The sequence below is a fragment of the Pteropus alecto genome, unplaced genomic scaffold (assembly GCF_000325575.1).
Source record: "Pteropus alecto unplaced genomic scaffold, ASM32557v1 scaffold40, whole genome shotgun sequence".
Lineage (NCBI taxonomy): Eukaryota > Metazoa > Chordata > Mammalia > Chiroptera > Pteropodidae > Pteropus > Pteropus alecto.
The window spans coordinates 9773026-9799618 of record NW_006431919.1 but is presented as its reverse complement, the minus strand read 5'-3'; the positions used below and the strand labels follow the sequence as shown (position 1 = coordinate 9799618).

The 26593-nt window shown below is 35.1% G+C and overlaps 1 protein-coding gene across 3 annotated transcripts in view; it reads left to right on the top strand.

The window, feature by feature from the left end:
• The window catches only part of GABRB2 (gamma-aminobutyric acid type A receptor beta2 subunit), a 203893-nt gene that overhangs the window by 96398 nt on the left and 80902 nt on the right, over nt 1–26593 (top strand). For all 3 annotated transcript variants that reach the window (XM_006906483.1, XM_006906484.1, XM_006906482.1), the window contains one exon: nt 7837–7919. In XM_006906483.1, the coding sequence (XP_006906545.1) occupies nt 7837–7919 (83 nt within the window). The remainder of the gene's footprint in view (nt 1–7836; nt 7920–26593) is intronic.

Genomic DNA, 26593 nt, shown 5'->3' with positions numbered 1-26593 from the left:
GCTTCTAATTTTCTTGACAGCCTAACTGAAAAACCTCAGATTTTAAATACATTTCTATAATATATTCTACCAGTCTGCGGCCCGACAGGAAACAGATGGCGTACTGAAAATGAGAAAATTTGAGGAGAATGTAATAAAAAGGCAATTTACAAAGAAACAGAACAAGCACCCCCTTCCTTCCTCCCAGAGACAGGATCAGCAGGTTGCCCTCCGGTCCCTAATATCACAGACTTAAAGTGGAAGAGAAGGGAATGGTCAGGGATGAAGCCCGGGGAACAGAGCCCCTCACCTCACTCTCCTCTCTCCCCCAGACTCCTGATCTCCTCCCCATTGGCCAAATTCAACCCAACGCCAGAGAACCAGGGAGGCAGTTTTTGAAGTCTGTACAATTTAGACTCTAGAGCTACAGAGTTTGGTGGTGGAGGGTGGAGCTGGGGAGGCAAAAGAAGACATCCAGCATGTGTAGTTTATATTTAAAAATAATACCGGATGGGATTCGGAAGTTATGATAGCAGTCCCAGCTGAGGTTATAGCCTCAGTCTGTCACTGGCTAACTATAAATCAATATCTGTAAGCCACTTTTATTTGTTAAAAAAAATTAATGGCTAGAATAAAACTGATGAACTTATTCTGAAATGCTATAACTCTAATGTGTCACAAGTCAAAATATTTAAATTCATTTTAATGTAACAGGAAATATCTGGCATATTTAAACATTGTTTTATATTATGAAAACAAACAAGCAAAAATCACTGTTGAAATAATGAGCCCCAGCTCTCTGTCTTTCTAGTCGGTAAGTGACTGATTGAATTAAAGCTCTTACGGTGACCTGAAGTCAGATATTAGTCGTTAGATTATGAGTTAAAAAACAGAATGATTACTTTTTTCTCAAGGACTCAGACTGCCTTCAGGACAACCTAGAATAGATGATATTCTCATTCTGAGATAAGCACAGGATTTATAGATGAGGCCTTAAGGAATGGAATATGGGGGATCTTGGTAGAAAGTGAATGACTAGACAAGAATAATAAAGGCTTAGATTGCTTTGGCCATATCTATTACTATTTTTTGAGTAGGATTTATATGCTTACACAGTAGGATTTTGTTAGAATACTGACTGCTGTTTGGATTCCACAGGCATGTTATTTAAGAAAATGTCTTTCATAGTAGTACCTGAGTTTTTAGCAGAAGCCCTTTAATAGTCACAGTATCTTGACAACGGATAAGGTTCTAAAACAGCAGAGTCACAGAAGGCCAAACAGCTGCAGGAGAGTACAAATAGCTCTAATCTGAAACACACGATTTATCAAATGGGAACATGATTGCTAGCAATCTTACTTTTTTTGGTGATTACAAAGTTGATCTTAGTAGTACATGTGACTCTATATGAGGACTTGTAGAGAGCTTTTACAAACAATTATGCGTGAGTGTTGGAGATTTTAATTTAAGCAGAAGGCCTCTGCAGAGGCGAATGAAGAGCATAGGCCGGGAGAAAAGCACTGAGGGAGACCTTCAGTCGGAGGAGAATGTTAAGTGGGAGAGCTTAAGGAGAGGCCTGCATTCGCGTGTCTGGGGTAGACTCATCTACATAATTGACTCAAACAGAATGAACAGCTGTGAAATACAGCATTTGAATGTGTGGGTAAAACAAAATTACAAGATATACAGGGTCACAGAACATGTGGCGTATTTTCATAAGATTATTAAATTTCCAAGTTCATTTGGGATGTAAGAAACCGGCCAGTCCTCTAGAGAAGATAAATGACTTTATCAAGGTCTACTAGCTAACTAGTATTAGCATACTAGTTAGGGACGTGGACTCAAGTAAAAACATCCTTAATGTAAATCCCAACTCCACCGCTCACCCTGTGACTCTTGAGAAAATCATTCTACCTTTCTGCCTCAATTTTCTCATCTATACAATGGAAATAATAGGATATTCCTTGTATTAAATGAGATGATACATTTCTGTAATACTAGATGGTGTCTAAAACTTAGTAAGTGATCAATTAATATGAGAATGCCAGAGTTGAAGTCACCTAACTCCCATGGCAATGTTCTACCTACTCTAGAAAAAGCAAGAGCATATCACAAGAGGAATATACATGAGAAATAAGTTTCCTAACTAAAAATAGCTGTGAGACACAAAAATACATCAAAACTTATTGAAATATTAAAGCAAAAAAATTTAAGAACCTTTGGGGGAAGTGACTCAGATGTGCTCATTAAGGTACAAAATGCCAGGCATAAAAACAGGGATATAAAATGCAGCATAGGGAATAGTTAATAATGTAGTTAATAATATTATACTAACTGTGTATGGTGTCATATGGGTACTAGACTTACTGGGGTGATCAGTTTGTAAGTTATATAAATGTCTAATCTCTTTGTTTACACCTGAAACTAATGTAAGTCAACTGTAATTGAAATTCTTTAAAGTTATTTTTTCAAAAAGCAGATGAAGGAAACAAAAGATATGTTCTTTAGAACTTTTCAAAATTTCAATTCGTACTCTAATGCTTAAATTCAGTATTTGGATCTTTTCTCCCCCAGCTGAAGTTTTTAATTAGTTTGTTTTACAGCTAGCAAAAATGTATATCAATATATATTTCCTTGGTAATTGATCTTTTTTAACATCCTAATTTTTCACTGGTAATGATGCCTATTAATGCTGTAAGATTCCTTTATCCTTTGTAATTAGAATAAATTGTACTTTTAAATAAATATGCATTTTGGACAAAGTAAAAGCATACTGTGAAATAAAACAACGTTTTGAATATAGTTGGGGATAAGGCATCTAATTTTCTTTAAAAAAAAACAAAGTTGTTGAAAAAGCGATATTTTTGGAATATGAATGGTTATCTAGATACAGAAATCAAAGTTGAGATTCAAATTCTCTTATAATCTCCGGATTAGATCCTGACAAGTTTCTTACATGTTAAGGCTCATATTTAACCAAGGCTCATATTTAGCCACCTCAGAGTCTGCTGAAAGACTGGAAACATGTCACGTTAATTATGATTCTGAGTTATTTCCTATTAACTGAGAAGCAAAGGCAGCTATTATTACTTATTAACTAACTACCTTTGGTCATATTCAAATTTGGGATAATATGATAGCACCATTAAATCTCAGGTGACACTATAACACATATGTTACACTTTGGTACAAAATGCTGGCATAGCGATTGTATTTCTTGATTTTATAGATGCCTTTCAGAGATGGTTTTAAGCTATGCAAAATATTTAATTTTCTTGCTCTGTGTAAGGATTTTATAGCACCAGTTACTTTTGGATGACAGTGCCCAGTGGCTAAGGAATAAATAGTGTATCCTAAGATCTCTTAGCTCAGTCAGAATATTAGCATTTTGCAAAGGTAGCTTTTATCATGCAATAGAATTCAACTCCAGAGAGGACTCATTTCTCCTTTTAACTACAGATTTGCCACAGGTAAATGAGATTCTGGAGGCATCATTTACAGTTTCCTTTGACGACAAAGCTGTCTCCATATATTTCACAGTGGTCTTAAAACTTAACCAGGATATCTGCATAATGAGTTACAAGCCTCACTTCAAGGATTCCTAGTAGTAGGCTTGAGTAAATTAAGGATCTTTATCAGAATTCAGAAAGGCATGATCATGGATAACCCATTAAGTATATTTGTTGTTCTGACTTCTTCCTGGCAAAACTTAGTTCTGTTATAAATCAGAACACCCCAAAGAATAGATTTTGATGCTCCTCACAGAGATTTTCTGAATAAGATTCATTCCAGGTAGCTTCTTGTATAAAGATGATTTTTACTTTAAAACTTATTTGAGAACTTTTTATATAAATTAAATCAGACACTATAGAGAATTGCTTCAAAATCCTCAGTTTGAGAATGCTTGTGACCATGGCTTTCTTTTCTTTGTTTTGTCTTTGTTGTTATTATTATTAATTTTAATCTTGGGTAAGTGACAGGTGCTAGGCACCTGGCAAAGTACTTAAGATACAAATAAAATTAAAAAAACAGATGTGGTTCCTGATCTCACAAAGCACACAGATGCATGTCTGTATTTTGTCTTGGAAGCTGTTAAAGTTCTATATACACACATGGCATAATTATTTTTGCATAATTATGTGTTGGGAAGCTATGTAGAACCTATTTTATATCTCTGCTTTGCTGATAAGTGTGATTATCCTATATTTCTCTATGTACACAAGCGCATACATATGTATACTATCAAATAACCGCTGGTCAGATGAGTCATCACTGTATCTTCTCATTAGCCAGTAGTAATAACAAGAGTAGTAAATCATTTTAAGAGTTATAAATCTCTTCCTACATCTCATCCCACAACAAATTACAATGTCAGGTATCTAATTCAAATTTTCCAGGGCAACCATGTGTTGGCGAATATAAGTGACTTGTCCCAGGTCACTCATACCGGTCTGTATGATCAAGATTCCAAATGGATTATTTCAGCTATAAAGTTTCTGTTTTAATCCAAAAGAAGACACAAATGCTTCATAAACATCGATTATAAAGCATTTATTTTTCTTAACTTTATGGAGTGTATTGCAGCATTAAAAAATGTAAAACTGGTATAAATATGTATATTGTTGATATGAGAAAAAACACTTTCTTCAACTTTACTTTTAAAACATGAGTAGAAACTCATTGCTTCTGTGATAGCATTAGTTGATTTATTTTTCTTGTCCACAGCACTAGTTCACAGATGTCAGTTGCCATGAATATCTATAGTAGTCATTGCAAACTTGGCTCATTTGCACAGTCAGGCATCTGTTTACAGCTCCTTCCTTTTCTGTCATATGTGTGCCCTTGTACCTTTCATGTCCTTTATGTTCATTCTGTCAGATGAAGTTGATTTTCTCTAGTTTCTCAAGACAGGGTTTATTTCTGCTGTTTTACATAAATAGCATGGGTGTTTGATATGCCCATTATAGACCTAATCCTATTTCCTTTGGAAATTTCTCTTCTGCATAATACAGGTTCTTTTAAATTAGTGACAATTTATGTTGTATCTACTATAAAAAAAAAAAAAATTCCAGTGGACTAGTGAGAAACTCAGCCAAGTATCACATTGCCAAAAAATTGTCTTTTTTTTTTTTTTTAACCCTAAGCAAGGAATGAAATGTGTATGTTAATTTTTATAGAATTTATAGAATTTAGAAACTTGATGACTCTCATTGAAAGCAGAAACAAGCAATTTGATAATAAGATAAACTCTAGAACTATTTACATAATGTTAATTAAATGGATTAAGATTTATTTACTGTTAAAAATATAAAAATAATGTCTAAAACCTGATACATTATAATTTTAAGTTAAAAAAGAAGAGGAATAATACAATGAAATAATCCTCTAAATAAAAGATTTATAATGAGAAATAGTTCTTTAAAAAATAAGCAAGATAATTTTAGATTGTGATAATTGCTTAAAGGAAATAAACAGACAAGATGGAGCTTTAGTTATGGCAATGACTTTGGCTAGCTGCTTTGGCTGGCTTGCTCAGTGATGGCTGGCTGCCTTTCAGAGGAGGCGATTTTTAAGTGGAAGTATCAAGACCAGGTGGACACATATGCTAGGCAGAAGGAGCAAATACAAAGACTGGAAGATACTGAGGATTTGAAAGTATGAGATATTATTGAGAAGGAAGGATCAGGTTATTCAGGCCATAGTAGGTCATAGCCAAGACTTTGGATTCTGTTGGAAGAGCCACTAAAATTTGTAAGCAGAGGAGTGATAAAATCTGGTTTATGTTTTTAAAAGAGCTCTGACTACTGTGTGGATAAAAGATAGTAAGCAGGGAAGCAGATAGAGGCTGGGAGGCCAGGCTACCATGGTAACATGGAGGAGAGGCAGTGGGGCCATGGACTGCTAGGGAGGCAGTGAAGATGGAAAGGGGTTGATGCAGAGCCGCCGGCAGGTCTCAGTGAAGGAAAGGAAAGAATCACAGATGAACATTGGCCCTAGGATACTCACTGAATACTAAAAAGGAAACGAAAATTAGCAGAGCACAAACCTTAATGAAGCAATAATCAAACTAAAGAGGCATGAACTACTTATATTAAATTAATTACTCACAGTACGTCACCCTACTCATCTGCAGGGGATATGTTCCAAGACCATCACTGGATGTCTGAAACCCTACTTATAGTGTTTTTTTCCTGTACATACATACCTTTTCACTTAAAGGAAGCACTTTCTGGCTTCTCTTTAGCATACTCGGATTGCCAGCATTTTTGCATTTTGGGGCCATTCTTAAGTAAAACAAGGGTTACTTAAACATTAACACTGCAAAACTGTGACAGCCAATCTGATAACCAAGATGGCCACAACTATACAGGGTAGAGACACTGGCTGAGGACATGATTCACATCCCAGGCAGGACAGAGTGGGACAGTGCGAGATTTTGTCCTGCAACTCAGAACAGCATGCAATTTAAAACTTAATGAATTGTTTATTTCTGGAATTTTCTATTTCATTATTTCAGTCACGGTTGACTGAAAGTAACTAAAACCACAGAAAGCAAAACCATGAATGAGGGGGCACAACTGTATTTTCATCCCACGACTGAGAAGTGGGACTCTCACACCTAACTGAGGAATTGCATAGATTCAGCCCAACTGCTCATCCAAGCTCTGTCTAAAACCTTTTTGATGAAAAAAGTCTAACTAGACTATTTCTCCCAAGATGGGGCTGCATCTTATTTCTCTGTTCCTGACACATTGTATCATGCCCTTCAGAGGAGTGTCAGCCAAAGTTGGTCAAATTCAACATCAATCTCTACTCTTAGTTTTCTTCAGCAGATGTAAATTTTTAAAGGACCTACTACTTCATGTCAGTTACTCTTTCATATTCTTAATATAAATTAGTATATCAGTTCTTCCAGAAGCCCTGTTAGATAATTGCTATTATTGTTAATATTCCCTTTTTACAGAGAAAGAAACTGAAGTTGGTTAGGAAATATTAACCATCTTAATGTGAATCGCAGTCAATGAGGCAGTTAGAATTCAGACCTGTGTCTGGTGTATTCTAAAACTTATGTTTTTTCATGACCTTATGCTACTTCATTGTTTAGAAAACATATATTGATAAATCAATTAGGACCGTATGTTTTTTGGCTCTTTCTAGTTGGTCTTCAACAGAGAGATAAGTGAAAAATGATGACAAATATAAAAACATTAAAGAGACATATTCATTTCTCTCTGATAAAATAATAAAAGTACCAAGTGTTCTAAATAAAAAACTCTGCCAGCCCATAGGGGGAAGTTCTCTAACATAGGTCATAAGAATATCAGATTACTCGAGACAGAGCAATTCAGGTGATGGACGAACGGCTGATTGTGTGTTGTACTTGCACAGAAAGGTCAAAAATGATGGACCAAAGCCAGGATTGATCAAAGATTAGATTTTAGGGTCTTGAGAAAGGGAGGAGAAAACAAATGTGAATGGAAGAGGAATATCTGTGTTGATATTCTTAATCACCTATTGATGCTTGTAAAATACAGGTCCTGGGTCCCTGCCCCACCCCAGAATATTCTGGAGCATGGAAACTGCCTAACAAACACTCCTAGGTGACTTTGATACAAATAGGTAATGGATCACACTTTGGGAAAATACTGATTTGGTCCAGTCTTTTTATTTTACAAATCAGCATGAGGCTCATAAAGAAAAATGGTTATCCAGAGTTGCAGCACTCTTTTTCATTGGAGCCTCAGCTAAATCAATCTCCCAGAGGCTCAGTTCTGTCCTCTTTGATACTTGGATTTAATTTTTCCACCTCCAGCCATGGACCAGCTAACAGCTTATATTATTGTTATTTCTCTCTAGAATCACAACCACAGCTGCCTGTATGATGGACCTACGGCGGTACCCACTGGATGAACAGAACTGCACCTTGGAAATTGAAAGCTGTAAGTTTTTCTGAGAATTCAGCTAAATTCAAATCTGCTTTAAGGTTCAGAGGCCTCCTACCTTGGTTTATGTCCAGACTACAGTTCCTGCAGAGGTTCTGCTAGCACACTAAATTTGATGGAGGAGGGTACTCTTAGTATCTTTCCTCAGTGGTGTTGCCATCCTCTTAGTCTTGTCCCTTAATCCCTGGGAGAGATGTGAAGGGAAGAAGTAATCTAGCAGTAAAAGGAAGATGCTAAGAGCCTGTAAGGAAACCAAGGGCTCTTCCGGCCATTTCAAGTGTGGTATTGGTGCAACAGGCTCGGGACAATAGGTGAAGGTGGCAGGGAGGCACAAGGTGTCCAGATTATTTTTGCCTCTCATAAACAATATCACTTGGCAGTTGCAACATAAATGTGACCTTCCAGATTAGCTAAAACATTCATAGAATGTGGATTAGTGGAATGTTTTTTGTTTCAAAGGAATATTTTCAATGTCAAAAATTTATATTCTTGCTGAAGGCCATATGATGAGCAAGATTGGTGTATATGTGTGTGTTTAATTCTCTTACCTGTGCTGACTTGTTTTGCAGTGTAATTGCATTTCTAGGCCATAGTGTCAGTGTCCTTCTTGATGATTCAGTCACCTACCCTGTTTGGTAAAAATGTTGATTTCATAACCCATCTCCGTTTCAGAGGTAATACAGGGAGGTCGTTTGAGGTGGAATGGAATTTTGAATCTCTTTTCTCTGTCATTTCTTTGAAATATGTTCATACCTCATCCCACCAAACAATTGGAAGCTGACAGTTTTATATCTAGCATTCTAGATAATGAGCAACTTGACTGCTGTGCGGATACCCTCAGCCTTTGTCAGGAACTCTAGCTGTGGCAAGCAGCGTGACTCTAAATCACTGCTCTGAGCAGAAATATAGCATTTATGACACATTGCGGGTATTTTTGCCCATTTCAAAAAATAGCTTCCAGGAATAATTAAATTTACATGCATTTTTTGAAGAACCTGATTTCATACTTATATTTCCAAAGCATTTTTTTCACATTAGATCTTTGCCATGCAGAATAATTTGATAAAATTGCTCTATAGGATTTTTATGATTATTTTTATGTAAATATCTTTGGGGTAAATTTGCCTTTTCATAATTTACGGTAAGGTTTAGAGTACAGAATAATTGTTCTTAAAGATCCAAATTCTTTAGTTGGTCCAAATTTTTGATGTAAGATATGTTGCTGTGTACCACTCATGATTTTTTGTGGTAAGAGAATTTTTCATGGTAGAATTTGACCAAAATTTTAAGTAATCCTAGTTGTAGATGGTTTAGGGCACTTGTACTGATGTCGTTTCATTCATTCACTCAGAAGGTGAATGAATGAAACGGCATCAGTACAAGTGCCCTAAACCATCTACAAGTGAGTGAATATGGCCTTTTTAGTTTAAAGAACTGATGCTTAAGGACACAGGTAACACCCAAGTGTTTCGTGTAATTAAATTATAAATGTGACAGGAATATTGAAAAATTAACATGATAATTCCTTAGACTTTTAGAAAGTAAGTTTAACTGAGGGGCTCTTACTCTGTTGAATGAGATGAGACGAGAGTTCATTGTGGTTTTTATTTGCATTTCCCTGATGAATAGCGATGTCGAACACCTTTTCATGTACCTGTTGCCCATATAGATGTCTTTGGAAAGATGTCTATTTAGTTCTTCTGACTTCTTTTAATTGGATTATTTGTTTTTTGTATTGAGTGCTATGAATTCATTATATATTTTGAAAAGTAACCACTTATCAGATATATTTTTTGCAAATATTTTCTTCGATGCCATATGTTGCGTTTTTAATCCATTGATGGTTTCCTTTGCTCTGCCGAGGCTTGTTAATACAATGTAGTCCTGCTTGTTTATTTTTGCTTTTGTTACTTATGATTTGGTGTTACATCCAAAAAATCATTGCCAAGACCAGTATTAAGGAACTTTTTCCCTGTTTTCTTCTTGGAGTTTTACAGTTTTAGGTTTTACATTTGAGTCTTTACCTCTTTCAAGTTAATTTTTGTGAGTGTAAGATAGATCTAATTTAATTTTTTTGGAAGTGGATATCTGGTTTTCCCCAGTAACATCTATTGAAAAGACTATCTTTTTTCCATTGAATATTGTTGGCTCCCTTGTCAAATATTATTTGACCACATACATGAGGGTTTATTTCTGGGCTCTCAATTCTGTTTCATTCATTGCACGTCTGTTTTAATGTCATTATTATACTGTTTTGATTACCATAGCTCTGTAGTATAGTTTGAAATCAGGAAGTATGATACCTCCAGCTTTGTTATTCTTTCTCAAGATTGCTTTGGCTATTCACAGTTTGTGTGATTCCAGAGATTTTTTTTTAGGATTGTTTGTTCTATTTTTGTAAAAGATGTCATTGCAATTTTGATAAGGATTGATTGAATCTATAGATGGCTTTGGGTAATAAGGACATTTTAGCAATATTAATTCTCCTGATCCATGGGCATGAGTTATCTTTTCATTTATTTGTGTCTTCAATTTTTTTCAACAATGTCTTATATTATTCAGTGTACAGAACTTTCACTTCCTTGGTTAAATTTATTTCTAAGTATTTTATTTTTGATGCTATTGTGAATGGGATTTTTTTCTTAATTCTTTTTCAGAGGGTTCATTATTTATGTATAGAAATGTAACATTTTTTGTATGTTGATTTTCTGTACTATAACTTTATTTGTTCTAATTCGTTTGTTCTAATAGTTCTGAATTCATTTGTTCTAATAGTTTTTGCACAGCCTTAGGGTGTTCTATATATATCAGATCAGACTATCTGGAACCAGAAACTATTTATCTACTTTTTAAAAAATTGTGGATGTGTTTTATTTTCTTCTCTTACCCAATTGCTCTGCACTGGCTAGGACTCATAGTTCTGTGTTGAATAGGAGTGATGAGAGTGGGCTCCTTTGTTTTGTTTCTGATTTTAGAGGAAAATTTCAACCTTTCACTATTGAGTATGATGTTAGCTGTAGGCTTGTCATACATGGCCTTTGTTATGTTTAGGTGCATTCTCAATTTACCGAATTTGTTGAGAATTTTTATCATGAAACAATGTTAAATTTTGCCAAATTCTTTTTCCTGCATCTATCAAGATAATCATGTGATTTTTATCTTTCAAATATGTGATGTATCACATTTATTGATTTGTATATGTTGAACTGTCCTTGCATCCCAAAGATGAATCCCACTTGTTCATGGTGTGTGATCCTCTTAATGCTTTTCTAAATTTGGTTTGATGATATTTTGTTGAGAATTTTTGCATCTATATGTATCAGGAATATTAGCATATAGTTTTCTTGTAGTATCCTTATTTGGCTGGTGTCAGGATAATGCTAGTATTGTATAATGAGTTTCAGAGAAATTTTTCCTCTTTAACTTTTTGGAAGAATTTGAGAAGGATTGGCATTAATTTTTCTTTAAACATTTGCTAAAATTCAGTTAAACCACATGTTCCTGGGCTCTTAATTCTTGAGAAGTTTTTAAATACTGATTCAATCTTCTTACCTATTATTGGTCTGTTTCAATTTTCTATTTCTTCATGATTCAGACTTAGTAGATTGTCTATTTTTAGAAATTTATTCTTGGTCGTCCAATTTATTGGCATATAGTTGTTCATAGTAATCTCTTATGATCCTTTGTCTTTCTGTGTTGTCAGTTGTAATGGCTCTTCCATTTCTAATTTTATTTATTTGAGCCCTCTCTCTTTTCTCTTGATTAATCTACCTAAAAGTTTGTCAGTTTTGTTTATCTTTTTCAAGAACCAATCTTTATATTTACAGTCTTTTCTGTTGCTTTCCTGTGCTTGAGAAGAATGTGTTTTCTGTAGCCACTGGGTAGAATGGTCTGTATATGTCTCTTAAGTCTGATTGGTCTATAGTGCTTTTCAAAGCTGCTGTTTCCCTATTGATATTCTGTCTGGATGATTTATTCATTGTTGAGAGTGGGATATTAAAATTCGTAACTATTATTGTATTGTTGTTTATTTCTCTTTTGTGTTCTGTTAGTATTTGCTTCATATACTTAAGCGCTCCAGTGGTGAGTGCATAAATATTTATGATTTCTGTATCATCTTGATGAATTGACCTCTCTATTATTATATAATGATCTTTTTGTCTCCTGTAAGCATTTATAGCTTAAAGTCTACAGGGTAGATATTAATATCCCTGTCTTTACAACTAGACTCAAAAATAAAGCGATGTGCACAAGATCATGCAGCCACTGAGTGGCATGGTGCCCTGAGATGATGTGGTAATTGATAGCTGATTTATGTTAGTAAAAACACTGATTATGAAGAGACCATATTAACAGGAAGATTCCTATTCTAAAAATTGGGAGAACAGCCTGTGCTTACAAAAAATTGAGGCTTATTCATATTTATCCAAATAGCAAATCATTGTTATAGAGAATAAAATATGGTGTTATATTAATAATATACATGATATCCAGGCCCCGTTATTATAAGAAGGTAGTTAACTAACTAAGTATATTGAAATGAGTTTAGGATCCTACCCCTTAAACAACTAGCTCTGAAGTTGATACTTCATTTGTTTATTCCTTTTTATTAAGTAAACTCTAGGACTTCATTCATTCTCCTTCCTCTCCTGCCTTCTCCCCCTCCCTTCCTCTCCATCTCTCTTCTCCTTATTTCCCTTTCACTCTCCCTCATTCCCCTCCTTATTTATCTTCTGTTTTTCTTTCAAATCCCTATGCCCCTAATAGTGGCATCGTAAATCCTTATCACCTTGTCTTCTCATCAACAGTTAGTGTATTAGTTCGATTTTAGAGAGGATAATATAACTTGATTCTGGGCAGCTGGGAGTGGGGAAATATTAGGATTGAGTTCATTGTTCATTCATTCCTACATTGATTCATTCCTGAATTTAGTCATTTACTAAGTATTGAGCACTAATTATTTATAAGGCATTGTAATAAACTCTAGAAATATAATGGTGAACAAAAGTAGACCATACGCCTGTTTTCCCATATTATGATGAGAGTGTTAGATATTATTTAAATAAATACATATAAGAATGTAAAATTCCATTAGTGAAAAATGCCGCCAAGATGAAAATTTAGTTTGACTAGAGTAAGTCTTGAAATATAGTGCTGATGATTTTAGAAAGTCAATAAACTATGCTTACTTCAAAACTTTTCTTAAAGTAAAGGAATGGTGAAGTTCTGCAGAATTAATGAGATTTACTGAACTAAATGGGCCCCGATAATATTTGTCACCATGCAGGAAATAAACTTACGTATATACTATGCGTATACATCTTGTCCATATCTTCCTCTGAATCTTTCAGTCAGATTGGAAAAGGCAATCTGGAATACTCGCTATATTTCTAGGGAAATGTCATCCTCAAAATACTAGTGACAGCAAAGTTATGTGCCAGCCCACATAAACAAATTCTTTAGAATATTCTTGCTAATTCAGAATAAAATGAAATCTAATAAAGAAATAATGAATTCCCAAGTGTGCCAATTTTTTAAATATATTAATACTTAAGAATATTAAGAATGTCCTAACACTTTTAGGACAAGCCAAAAGTTTACCTCATTTTAAAGATATATAATGTTCAGATCGTGTCACAAGGACACAACATTCCATTATATGGAAAATCTACTTAGTATGTCCCATCCAGAAATAAAAAATAATGAAAAGAGAGATGTGGGGAGTATTACACATCTTCGAAATGGGAAGAGTTAGGGGCTACTGTATTACTTGCTGAGCAAGATGAGCTGTTGAATAGCAATATCAGCTACTAATTATGAGGGTCCTCTCTCCCCTCCTCAGAAAAGTAATGCTGTCTTATACAGTCCTCAGTTCCAGTTGCAGGTTCTCCTCTTGAGACATGTGAACTGTTGGTCTGAAAGGGAATATGGAATTTTCTTAGCTGGATTCATTGACATGCTGCTCATGTTACTAAAACTCAGAGGTTCCTTTTTTTTCATTTGTGTGCTTTTATCTTGGCCTGCCTCTGGATGAGTTGGACTGGAGAACTTCAGTGCTTCAGAGAATAAGATTAGTGCTCTCATTCTCAACATTGTTGGTTTTTCAGTCATCCTCAGCCTTGGTACAATCTACAGTGAATTAGAAGGTGTAAGACTTTCTCAGCAGCTTTTCACATGCAACTTCTCAGGACTATGCCAAGTGTTTACCAAGACAGCCAGTCAGGCACCACCTTTTATGATTCCCCTACCTGAAAAAAATCCTTTTAGTTCCTTTTAAAATCTTTAAAAAAAATCCTACCACTGCCCTTTGTGGTGGCATCATAAAACAGTTCTTCATGGCCTCTCACAGTCACTAATAACCTACATGACACTGAGAAAGCCACTCTCCTTAGCTGAGCCTCAGATCCTCAAATGGAGATAATATCTACCACATAAAGTTAAGAGGATTAAATGAACTAATATAGACTAAAATGAACTAACATTAAGAATCTAGCACTTTTGCTTGTAAAATGGTACACATCTAATAATTAGTAACTTCAGTAATTAATGATTATTACTATAATTACAGTTTGGGGTTATTATATTTAAAAAGTCCCATACTGCCACATGTTTGCCCTAATTATGAACTCTAGTATATCCAGCCAAGGAGAGAACTGAAACTCAGCATTGCCCTTCTCAACCTTTGTAGATCTTATTCTAGCCCTTGCATTTATATTCCAATTAAGTCTCATTATCTGTAGGACTGTCTACTTCCTCAGAGAATGTCTCAGCCAGTGTGTCTACAGTATAAAAGTATAAAATGCAAATTAACTTATTTTACTTTGGCCAAAGAGAAGATAATTAATAGCTAGCTACACAGTCCAGGGAGGAGTAGTTAAAAGCTCTTTGACATCTGTACTTGAGTGAAGTAAAAGGACAGTCCATTTTAAAGTATAATCCACGCATGGTTTGATTAACATTTAAACTGGCCAAAGATGACAATTATCACCTGCTGATGATCTGAAGCCTCCGTGGTCAATGTACCAAAGGTCCCTGTGAGTGTGTGAGTGTGTTGGCACAGGTATCTCTTCTTCTTAGAGATATTCACCATGCTTTAGGAAAGCAAAAAATAGAAATGTACTTGTTGTTGTCTTATAGATTTCCAATTTTGATATCACATAGAACAACTGTCTGTTAGATTTTTGATTTCCAGAATTTCATACTAAGTAATAATCCTTATTAATGCAGTCAGTATGGATTGATACATTTAAGTGAGTTGAGGTAATGACCAAATTTACTATGGCATAGGGTTAATATATTTTGGATCCAGTTATACTATGTGTCGGTCAATATTTTAGTGATAAACATCTAGTATTTTTAAGAGCTTGGATGAAACGAGAGTACATTGTGTTCCTCCACTCCTAATGTGAAAATTGATGGCTCCCTGGAGTGTGTCAGTAGATTCAAAATACCTATCACAGAGGAAGTAGTAATCAGATAGGATTTTTTTTTTTCCTCCTGATTATTCTATCTTCCCTCTAGCTCTACACATAACCATTACCTTACAGCTGACTGCATTCCCTATAGGGTTTTGAGCTAGTGTGGTATAGTGGATAAGAATATTCAGCGAATGGTGTGTGTTCCTCAAGCTAATTAAATAGGGGTCACTAAGCTTTTTCAAACTATGGTTTCTCATCTCTACAATATTGTGATACTTCATAAGTAATGAGATAATCAAGACAGAGATCTTTGTGCAGTCCTTAGTACTAACATTTCCATAAGTAGCAGCTGATAGCATTATAGCATATTATTATCATTATCAGTTTACACCTGGAATATTGTACTCAATTAGAGTCACAACATTTTAAGAGAGATATTTAGCAATCAGAAAACCAAAATGTAAATGATATAGAAACCATTGAGCTTGGAGAACCAGTAGAAGAAATGAGTGGGGAAAAAGGTGCGTTTACCTTGAGGAAGGGAAATTTAGGAAATGAGGGTGGTAGAATTTGAATGGTATAGCTATTTTCAAATAACTACAGAATTTCCTCTTAAGAGAGCAGAGTATGTCTACCCTAAGGGAAAAAGTATACTAATGATAAAAGATGCCAAAAGGCAATTTTAGGCTGAACTGTTTAAAAAAAAAAGTCATGGCAATTATAGCTGATGAAAAATCCTGTAGGTTGCTGTATGATGTAAAACCATTTTCTGGGAAAGAAGAAATTCTTGCATTGGGCACATGATGAGATTATATGATTTCTAAGAAGCCCTGGGTTAACGGTTCCTTGGCACCAGCAAAAATATGTAGAACTTTAGTTAAAAGGCTATTAGGCAAGCACTGGTTTATATGAGGGTGCAGATCCCATATGCATATACCTCTGGGAGCAGTGCTATTTAGGAAAAGAGGAAAATCACAACTCTGCTGAGATTTTAAGTAGAACAGTGTGTGTGTGTTGCTGCTGATCTTTTGCTATTTATCTAGCAATTTTTCTTTTCTCAGATTTTCCTCACAGGAGTATCTGTGAGGATTAAAGCTTAAGGCCCCTACATATTCCTGTCTTTCTAAATAATCTAGAACCCCATTGATAATTTTGATTTCCTTAAGGCTTTAAGAAAAAGAATCATCACAACCAGTATTTTAGGTGATCCTTGAATTATTTCAAATTAGAAAAATACTCTTGTGACATTCCAGTGAGACTTAGTCATATTTATTGACGGAAAAGCAAAAAACATTGCAAATGCTCCCTGGTGTCATTGCATACAAATTTAATTAGTATTGCTATCCTATTTTGATATTTTCTTAAATTATATCTAGTCTTGTGGAAGTGGAGGATTTGTCTCTCCATCCTTGCTATGTGCAGATACCTGGTTGGAAAGTCATCTTCACTTAACTGTCATTAGTTCCTTGTGACCATGGACAAGTGCCACGATGTGTATTTAGAATCTCTGGCACTTCATGCAGATATTATTCATGGCCTTCATGTGTATCTGGACTTTAAGACTTCTTCAGTTCTTCCATAGTTAGAAAGTGACTTGGTAATAAAGTGCTCATATTGATATTGAATATGAAAAATGAAAATAGCCAACTCTACAGTTCCCCCTGCACCAAGTGAAGAAACAATTTTTTATTATTATTCACATTTTTCATTTTCTGTAGTCTTTATTTTCTCCTCCTCAGGTTCCTACTAGATAGATCTTGGATATTCCACATCTACCTGCCATGGCTCCAAACTAAAATCTGTAGATCTTTATCTTCCAAATTAATATTTATCTTACTCTAAAGAAATTATTACTAGTATTATATTTTGGAAATTATGTTTTTAATTTCTAAGAACTCCTCCTTATTCTTTGATTACTCATTTTTCATAGTCATTTGTTCTCTTGCAATGTTATAATCATAATTTTGACATTTCATAAGAGATGTAAATTTACTTTTACTTAAAGGATATCAATTTAAATTTCTTTAACAAGTTTTCTTCTGCTCTCTTTATCTTTCTATTTTCTTTCGTGATCATGTATGTTTGTTTATCATGGTCTTTCTTTTTCATGCCGCTGGTTTTCCTTGTATGTCTACTGATCTTGGTAGTCAGTTCATGTTTGCAAATAAAGGACTAGTTTGACCAGAACAAGCTACTGATGTAGGTTCTCTGACCTGACATGGGTTTCCTCAGCAATTTTATATGGTTGTTTCCATAGCCGCCTCTTGTCTGAGTGGGTGGAGCATGAAGCACAGCGGGCACGCTAGACAGACAGCTGCTCCTTTAGGAGAGTGAACCGGGCCCTTTCACAGGTGACCAAGACTGTCCTGAGGCTCCTCAAAGGAGCTGATGGAACTACAACTTATCTTTTTTTTCTCCATGTGTAAGGTGCCCAGGGCTGTCTGGGGCTGGTTCTGATTCTCTCTTCAGCCCAATATCAAATCTAGGAACACAGGCATTCAAGGAGTATTCTTCCAGCATTCTCTTGGCTACAGTCACCACAGACAGTTGTAGAAGGATGAGGACTGGCCTAAAGCAAAAAGAACTTATGACTTAAGGAGCTTTAGAATTATTGTATATACTATAGGTCAGCCTTTGAGCCAATATGATAGCAATGCAAGATGTCTATTTATAATATGTCAATATCTGACAAGTAACTATTTTTCTTCTCTTAAATATCACTGATTGTAACATTCACCATTAATACTAATAAGAATAATAAAACCCTGCAATGCATATATTCATCTTTCAATAGATATATTCTGATTTCAGAATTACTAAAATATAAAAGGAACCTAAAGTGCATTAGAATTGAAGAAGTATAGTTATTTCTTAATTGCAAAGGAAACTATTATTTTATTATTCCTAAGTGGGCAAACCCAAAAAGAAGCAGAATTGATAGTATGGAATTATATCTCCCAACCTCACAGGTGAACAACTGCCTTCTTGGTTCATTTTCCTGAATGCACATTTGGCTGTTCTGACATGACATGCAAAGTGAAGCAGTTTATGAGGCGTGCATGTGTACCATAGTAAACGCTGGACCGAAGGGTCGAATGTGGGTAGACTATATTATCCTGGCAGTGACCAAGCCTTCCTCATGAATCAGTTACCTTCGGAATCTAGAGTTTTAGATACAGAGAATTCAAGGAGAAATCTTTTAGCAACAGACAAAGTCCCTTATTAGGTTTTTTGCCCTGTAACATTGGAAGGACATCACTATAAATACTATGTAAAACCTGGATAAGTTGAACGCCCTAGCTTCCATCCCTCACTTGTATTAAGCTGACTGCGCGATTATATGAACCCAGAGTGCAGATTCTGCTCACCCCACTGACCATGTGGTAAGATCAGCTGCAAAACCCCAGGATGTGTTGATAAAGGTTCAGCTTGTGACTCAAAGGACAGTCAGGATCAGTTATAAGAAAACCGATTCCCATTATGGCCTCCTAAAGGCACAGCATTTTCTTAAAGACTAAATGAGTTATTAAGTCCCTGAGGACACTCATTGTTGAATGAGGCTCTACTCAAAAACTCACATTCGCATATTTACCTTTCTGAGGGTGATGTCCACTTTCTTTTATGTTTCTAGTGCTCAATTTTCTCCTGTTAGAAATTGCCCATGACAGGTAAAAAGACAGTTTAGGTGCTTAATGTATATTACACATCTTTCTATGGCTAATCTCATGGGAGGTGGGGGAAGGAGTACAAACTCATTAATGTGGTTTTTCTTTAGGCTCAGGAAAGGTGCCAAAAATGCCATTATTCTGCAAAAACTGTCTCTTCTGGGCTGGACTTCATTTTATACTCGACCCTAATTAAGTGAAAATGCCACAATTGTGGCTTTTAAAATATTTTTAGTGAAGGCTGGAGAGCACTTCATGAAACCTGATGTGAACATCATAATCCAGAGGTGTAAATACACCCACAGACCTTCTCCGAAGCATTTCTAGGAGGCTCATGTTGTTTTGTTTGATAATTATAGCCCAGTGAATTATAACTAAGACTGATTTTTCTCAGACCCTGAACCTAATTCCCTATGTTACCACTTGAACATACTTCCTTTCAGTAAGCTTTCAATACTGCTGATTCATTTTTGCAAATCAAATATCTTTTTCTTCACGATACTCTTCAGAGGCTACCATCTATCCCTGTTCCCACCTCCAATGCAGTCAGTACCATGATTATTATATTTATTATGATCACCATCATCATCATCATCATCAATAATGGTAACTACCATTTTATTAAATGTTTTACTTGGTGCCAGACATTGTGTAGTATATATACAGATATGATCTCATCTAAATCTTTCATGTGACAGCTACTAATATTATTTCCCCTTTGTATTACATTATTTTCTTCTTTTCTGCCTTTGAGAAGTCATGTAACTTACAAAAGGCCACACAGATTAGTACGTGAATGTCTAGTTGAAGAAATCAGACTCCATCATAGCTAATTTAAACAGAAGGAGACTTATTTGGCTTACAGAATTCTTAAGAGGACTGAAGAAATAGACTCTAGGCTGAGCTTTTAAATGTGATTCCCACAATCACAGCCCAGCCCTATATTGGCAAGGCAGTCTCTGCTTCTGCAGAGGTATTGTGACCACCTGATGAATAAAGGGGCCACTGCTCTAGCTGCTGCTCTAGACCAAAGCCACGCTGCTTCTCAGGTAGTCTGTACTAATAAAAGGGGTGTTTTGTGTCTTACCTCTCTCCCTCTACTCAATTCATTTCTGAATTATAGTCACCAGCAAAGGCATCTGATTGGCACATTTAGAACCATCGACAAAAGTGAGCCTGGGGAATGTAGTAAGTCAGTATCCAGTACAGAGCAGAATAGCCAAGCTGAGATGTGAACCTCAGAGCAGTCTGATTTTAGAGCCCATGTCTCTAACCAGTATACATATCATTTCCTTGTTTATATCCCTAACATAAAATTAACACCTTCCTCTTTGTATTATAAGTAATGTACTTCTAATAATTCTGTACTTATTAAATCCTATCTGCTGAATTATGTGCTTTATGAATTATGGACATTAGTTATTTTCTTTGCCCAGTCTCATATCCGAATAGTAGATTTAAAGACTTTCCTACTTTATAAGACAGAACTCACCTCCATAACAGTAGCTAAAAAAGACAGACACTCATTCTCTCAGCCTCCCTTGCAACTAGAAGTGGGTGTAAGACCAAGGCACTACCAATTATATAGCAATTGTAGAACTGGAAATCTGTACCATAAGAACCAGTGACTGTGGGAAATTCCCACTTAAGAAAAGTTAAGAGCCAAAGCAGTGGATAGTTGAAGTGCTCAGGGTGCATGTCACTAATGTCTCCCCAGTGAGAACTGCAGTACCTCTGTCCCATGGAAGTGGCACTGATAACTTCACTAGAGCAGTTCTGCTATCGATTTTGGACATGTTTCCTGACTTCGTAGCTTCACACCTGGATCTCTGGCCTCCTACAAACTGTTCACTATCAATCTAATAAATGTCTCATCTATTTAATTTAACCCAAGTCAATTTATGTTGCTTACAGCTAAGAACTAGATTGGTATGCTTCTTGAAGGAAGGGTTATGTCTTGTTATTATCTTTTATCTCTATATTGATTTTCAGATGACAGATAGTCAGGAAATTCTTTACCAATTTAATTCACATATATCACCAAAGTTTACTCTAGATCTAGGACCTCCCAAAACAAAATAGTAGAATTAGGAATTCCCTAAGTGTATGCCCTTCCGTTGAGATTTTTCACCCTCCCTTTCCCCAAGCTATTTGGCAAGTGATTTCAGGCTACTTAAATAAAAACATTAGAGATTTTATGTGAATTGTTCTATGACCACATTAATATATATGTAGGTAGGTAGACAGGTAGGTGGGTGGGTAGACGATGATAGAGTTATAGATAAAATTTATTGAGCACTTGCTAAGTGCTTTATATTTATTGTTTCATTGTATTATATCAACTGCATGAGAATAAGAGATTAAGTCACACACTCAGGCATGGAGTCAGGTTTCAGTCCTAGACAGTCATTGTCAAGGGCCTTTTTCTCAAAAATCAGCATATCACCCAGCTACATCTGCTTAAAAGTGCACAGCAGCCCACCCTTATCCAGTTTCACTTTCTGCGATTTTAGTTGTCCAGTCAACTGTGGTCTGGAAATAGTAAATGGAAAATTCCAGAAATAAACAACTCGTAATTTTAAATTGCATGCCAGTCTGAGTAGTGCGATGAAATCTCGCGAGTCCTGCCCTGACCCACACGGGACGTGCAGTCATCCCTCTGTCCAGCGTCTCCACGCTGTGCACGCTCCCCGCCCACTAGTCACACAGTAGCCATCTTGGTTAGCAGATCGGCTGTCGTGGTCTCGCAGTGTTCGTGACCCTTGTTTTACTTAATAATGGCCCCAAAGCACAAGTGTAGTGATGCCGGCAATTCGGATATGCTGAAGGGAAGCAGCAAAGTGCTTCCTTTAAGTGAAAAGGTGAACGTTCTCGACTGAAGAAGGAAAGAAAAAAAAATTGCATGCCGAGGTTGCTGAGGTCTACGGTAAGAACTAACCTTCTATCTGTGAAACTGAAGAAAGACAAAGAAATTCATGTTCGCATGCTGAGAGAGAGACCACATTCATGTAACTTTTGTTACAGTATAGCATTATAATTATTCTGTATATTATTAGTTATTGTTACATGCCTAATTTACAAATTAAATTTTATCATAGACATATATATATAGGAGAAAACATAGCACATATAGGGTTCAGCACTATCCACTGGGAGTCTTGGAACATAACCCCAATAGATAAGGGGGACTACCATACCATAAAATTTGATGCTAAAGTCAAATGAACACAGTGGTGGCACTGGGCATTAAGTTGTTAAGCTGTTGCTTTAGTCCCTTTCAGTTCATGTAATTAAGGGAATGTTTATAATCTGTTCGTATATGTATCTTAATATCATAATATCCATAAATGCATCAAGAATCTCCTAAACCATTGCTAGTCAGGTTGTTTCTCTAATTTTTTCTAATAAACAGGAATTTTTTTAAAAGATTTATTTTTTTTACTAAGAGAAAGTCACTCTTATTGTTAGATTAATTGATTTCAAATGCCCCTTTTTACCACCTTTAGAAATAAACATTTATTATGGATATATATTCTGAAACATTTTGTTTGCACTTAAACCTCTTACATAATGTACTACTTGAATGTATACTTAATCAAATTTGCAATCAAATGGTAAGAGTTGGTGGACAGAAATGAGAAAAATACAATAAGAATGACCTGGCCTTGAGTTGAATAACTGGCTGCTCTGAATTATAATTGTATCAGAATCACTAAATATATAAGCAAAAGACAGAATATATTATAAATTACTTATATATGCAAAAAAAAAAGTTGTTACTTGAATATGTCTTTCCAATTCCAACTTCTCTACTTAGACTAACTGGCAACAAATTTTCTGGTAGTGAAGATACATTAGCAGAATGTCCTTTAAAGTTTAACAAAAAATAAAGTTTAGACTAACTGGCAACAAATTTTCTGGTAGTGAAGATACATTAGCAGAATGTCCTTTAAAGTTTAACAAAAAGAACCCTTTAAGATTTGAAGAAGTATATTCAGTGTAATACTATATTCAATGTAGCCAGCACTTGGAACCCCAGACTTGTGCTGAGCATTTCACCAAGCCTTTCACATTAATAATCTTATTTCATCTTCACAGCAGCCGCTTGGATAGGTAAGTGTCATCCCTATTTTATAAATTGGGAAACTGAGAGTCAAGTAATTTAAAACACATTTAGAGGTGATGAGATTGGAAATAATTTCGTCTGGAAAGTCTAACTGCAAAGTCTGGTAATTTAACCATGCTGTTGATATTCATCATTTAGTTAATAAAAACAGTGCAGACGTGAAAATGGAGCTCAAATTGTAGCTCATATTCACTTAAACACATACTTACTGGTACCTTCCTGGGCTTGAAAAACCAAGAAAATAATTGGGAAATTATATAAAAAAGACTTGTCCAAGTACCAACGAAAAGATTTATTGTAAGCAATAGGGTTTTGTGATAGTCATTTTAACCACCTCTTCTGGAAAATCTAAGACAATAAGGATGCTTTATGGGGTTTTCCAGAAAGGGGCGGAGGGGATAAGCTGCCTGGTTTTCCATTGCCAAGTAGGAGATGAGTGACTGTCCTGGAGCAGTGAGAAATTGTCAGTCCCTCTAATCACTCTGCCCTAGCATATTAACATCCCAGGGGCCATGATCCAGCTCTTACACCAGAGGAAATGGATGGAATTTACTTAAACTCATTGTGGTTCTCTGCTTCCTTACAGGGCTAGTCTAAATTGTGACTTTTTAAGACAGACTTTCTGATAGTGTAAACTTTTGGTTAACCAAAAGTTTATGTGCATCTATAACTCAAAAATAAAACAAAAACTACGACAATTTTTGAAGTAAAATATGACATATAGAGAACTATTGTCTAAATTTCTCAAAGAAAGTAAGTTTTCTTCCTTTCGTTTTGGCCATGGAATGCAGAAAGAGAAAATCAAAGATTATAAGCTTCTCTTTGACATTCTTTTCTGGAACTTAACAAGTTCCCCAAAGAAGATATATTAAAATTATTACATTCTTGCAGATCAAACTGAATTGGTGAGAACTACTTCTTGATGACTGCAAGGCAAAAGGTATGAAGTGGAGTGAGCGGCCTTGGCCTTTTAGCCCAATTCTTTTTTTTGTTTTTTTACCTAAGATCCAGAGGGGAAGTCACTATACTTACACCAGGAAAAAAAAAATTGAATAGCCTCAAAGACTTTTAACTTGCTTTTCTCTTGCCTACAATATTTTCTTCTCTTCTTTGCTTATTAGCTCACTCCTATTCATCTTTCAAATCTAACGCTAGAATTTAATTCTTAGCATTGACCCATTTCTCTCTCAAAGAACCCTTACCACTTCTTCATAGCAGTTTTTCATTTGTTGTAATACTTGTGTTATTTTATAATTCATGTCTGCTTTTTTTTCTTGACTATAAGTCCCATGAGGTATGAGTACCATGGTTATTTTTTTTTTTCATCCTGTCTAAAGTGCTGAGTGCAAAGCGTTGTAAAACTCAGAAGATTTCGTCAAATAATAAATGAATGTATGGTTGACTGGATGAATGAGGAACAGCCAGTCCAAACCATGTTTATCATTTGCTACATTCAGGGGAACTCTGTTCTGTTTTACCCTCAAACTCGGGCCATCACTGCCTCCTCAAATGATGGAGAAAAATATGAGGAAGGAAAAATGAGACTGCCGTGTTTCATAAAGCTAGAAACCCTTAGAATGTAAAGGTTTTTACTAACTTCATTGTGTTAATTAGTGGATTATATTAATTAATTTTGAACAATAAACCAACCTTTCCTTCCTGGAATAAATCTTACTTAGCAATGGTGCATTCTCATATTCACATGTTGTTGGATGTGATATTCTAATATTTTGTTAAAGACTTTTGTATCATGGGGGGTATTGAACTGTAATTTTTTTTGTTTGGAAAATGCTTTTGTTAGGATTTAGCCTCAAAAATGACTGAAGACATTGGTTCTCCATTTTCTGAAAATATTTATATAAGTTTGGTATTTTTTTTTCTTTCTTAAGCATTTGATTGAATTTACGAGGGAAGCTATCTGTGCCTAAAGTTTTCCTTTGGGGAAGTTTTCAATGTCATTAATATATCTAGTGCTAATCAGATTTTCTGTTTCTTCTTTTATCATTTTGGTAAGTTATGTTTCTCAAATGTTTCTATTCTGCGATGTTGAATTTTGGCATAAAGTTGTTCGTAGTATTCTTATTATCCTTTTGGTGTCCATAACATCTGTAGTGATAATCGCTTTTTTTATTTTTGATATTGGTTATTTGTGTTCTCTCTTTTTTGTTGATCAGTTTTGCCAGAGGTTTGTCAGTTTCATTAGCATTTTCCAAAAAGTTATCTTTGGGCTCTGCTAATTACTCTCTTTTCGAGTTTGTATTTCATTGATTTCTGCTCTTTATTATTTTCTTCCTACATTCTTATATTTACTTTACTCATTTTTTTTAAATTTTTTGGATGAAAAGAATGTTTTCTATTATCATATGAGGATTTAAAGGTACAAATTTCTAAGTACTGCTTTTTTATTCACTTTTCCAAAGTTTCAGTGTATTTTTGTCATCTGTTTTTTTCAAAATATTTTCTAATTTCTCTTGTGATTTCATCTTTGTCTTATGAATTATTTGAAACCTTATTATTTTACTTATAATTAATTAGAATTTTCCTAGGTATAGTATTATTAGTAATTTCTAATTCAGTCCTGTTATGATCAGGGAATACATACTTTATAGTTTCTATCCCTTTAACATTTATGGGGCTTGTCTATCTTAGGCAAATATGCCACGTGCACTTAAAAGAATGGGTATTCTATACTTGAAGGATATACTGTTATACATATGACAGTTAGATCAAGATGGTTAATAGTAGTTTTTTGTATGCTCTAAGTCTTTATAATTTATTTTCTCGCTCTGTCAAATCCTGGGAGAGGGTTATAAAACCTTTCCACTATATTTGTGTAATTTTTATTTCTTTAATTCTGCAAACATTTGTTTCATGCATCTTAAGACTGTTATTTGTGACATACACATTGATAGTTATTATGCCTTCCTGATGAATTTTTCCTTTTATTATTATGAAATGTTGCTTTTTATCTCTGGTAGTACTTTTGCCTCAAAGTGTATTTTATTTGATATTAAAAGAGCCATCTGACATTATCATGCTTGTTTTTTGCATGATTAATCTTTTTCTATTTATTTATTTTCAGTGTATCTGTGCCTTTATTTTTAAGTAGATCTCACATAATAGCATCTTACTTTTTATATGTTTGACAATCTCTGCTTTTTAATTGAATAAAAATGTTTAGACCAGAGGTTGGCAAACGATGACCCATGGGACAAATCTAGCCTATAGCCTTTTCTATATGATGTACTGCTAAAAATGTTTTTTAGATTTTTAAACTGTTATGAAAAGGAGTATATTGAGAAACCTTAGACCTGGGCTGTCAGTTTTGACCCACTATTCTGGCCACTGAATATCTTCTTTTGTTCAATGCCTGTCCTCGTCTTTTGCCCATTTTTCTATCGCATTGTTTATCTTTTGTTTCTGGATTTGTAGGAGTCCTTTTGGGTACAAGCCAGTTGAATA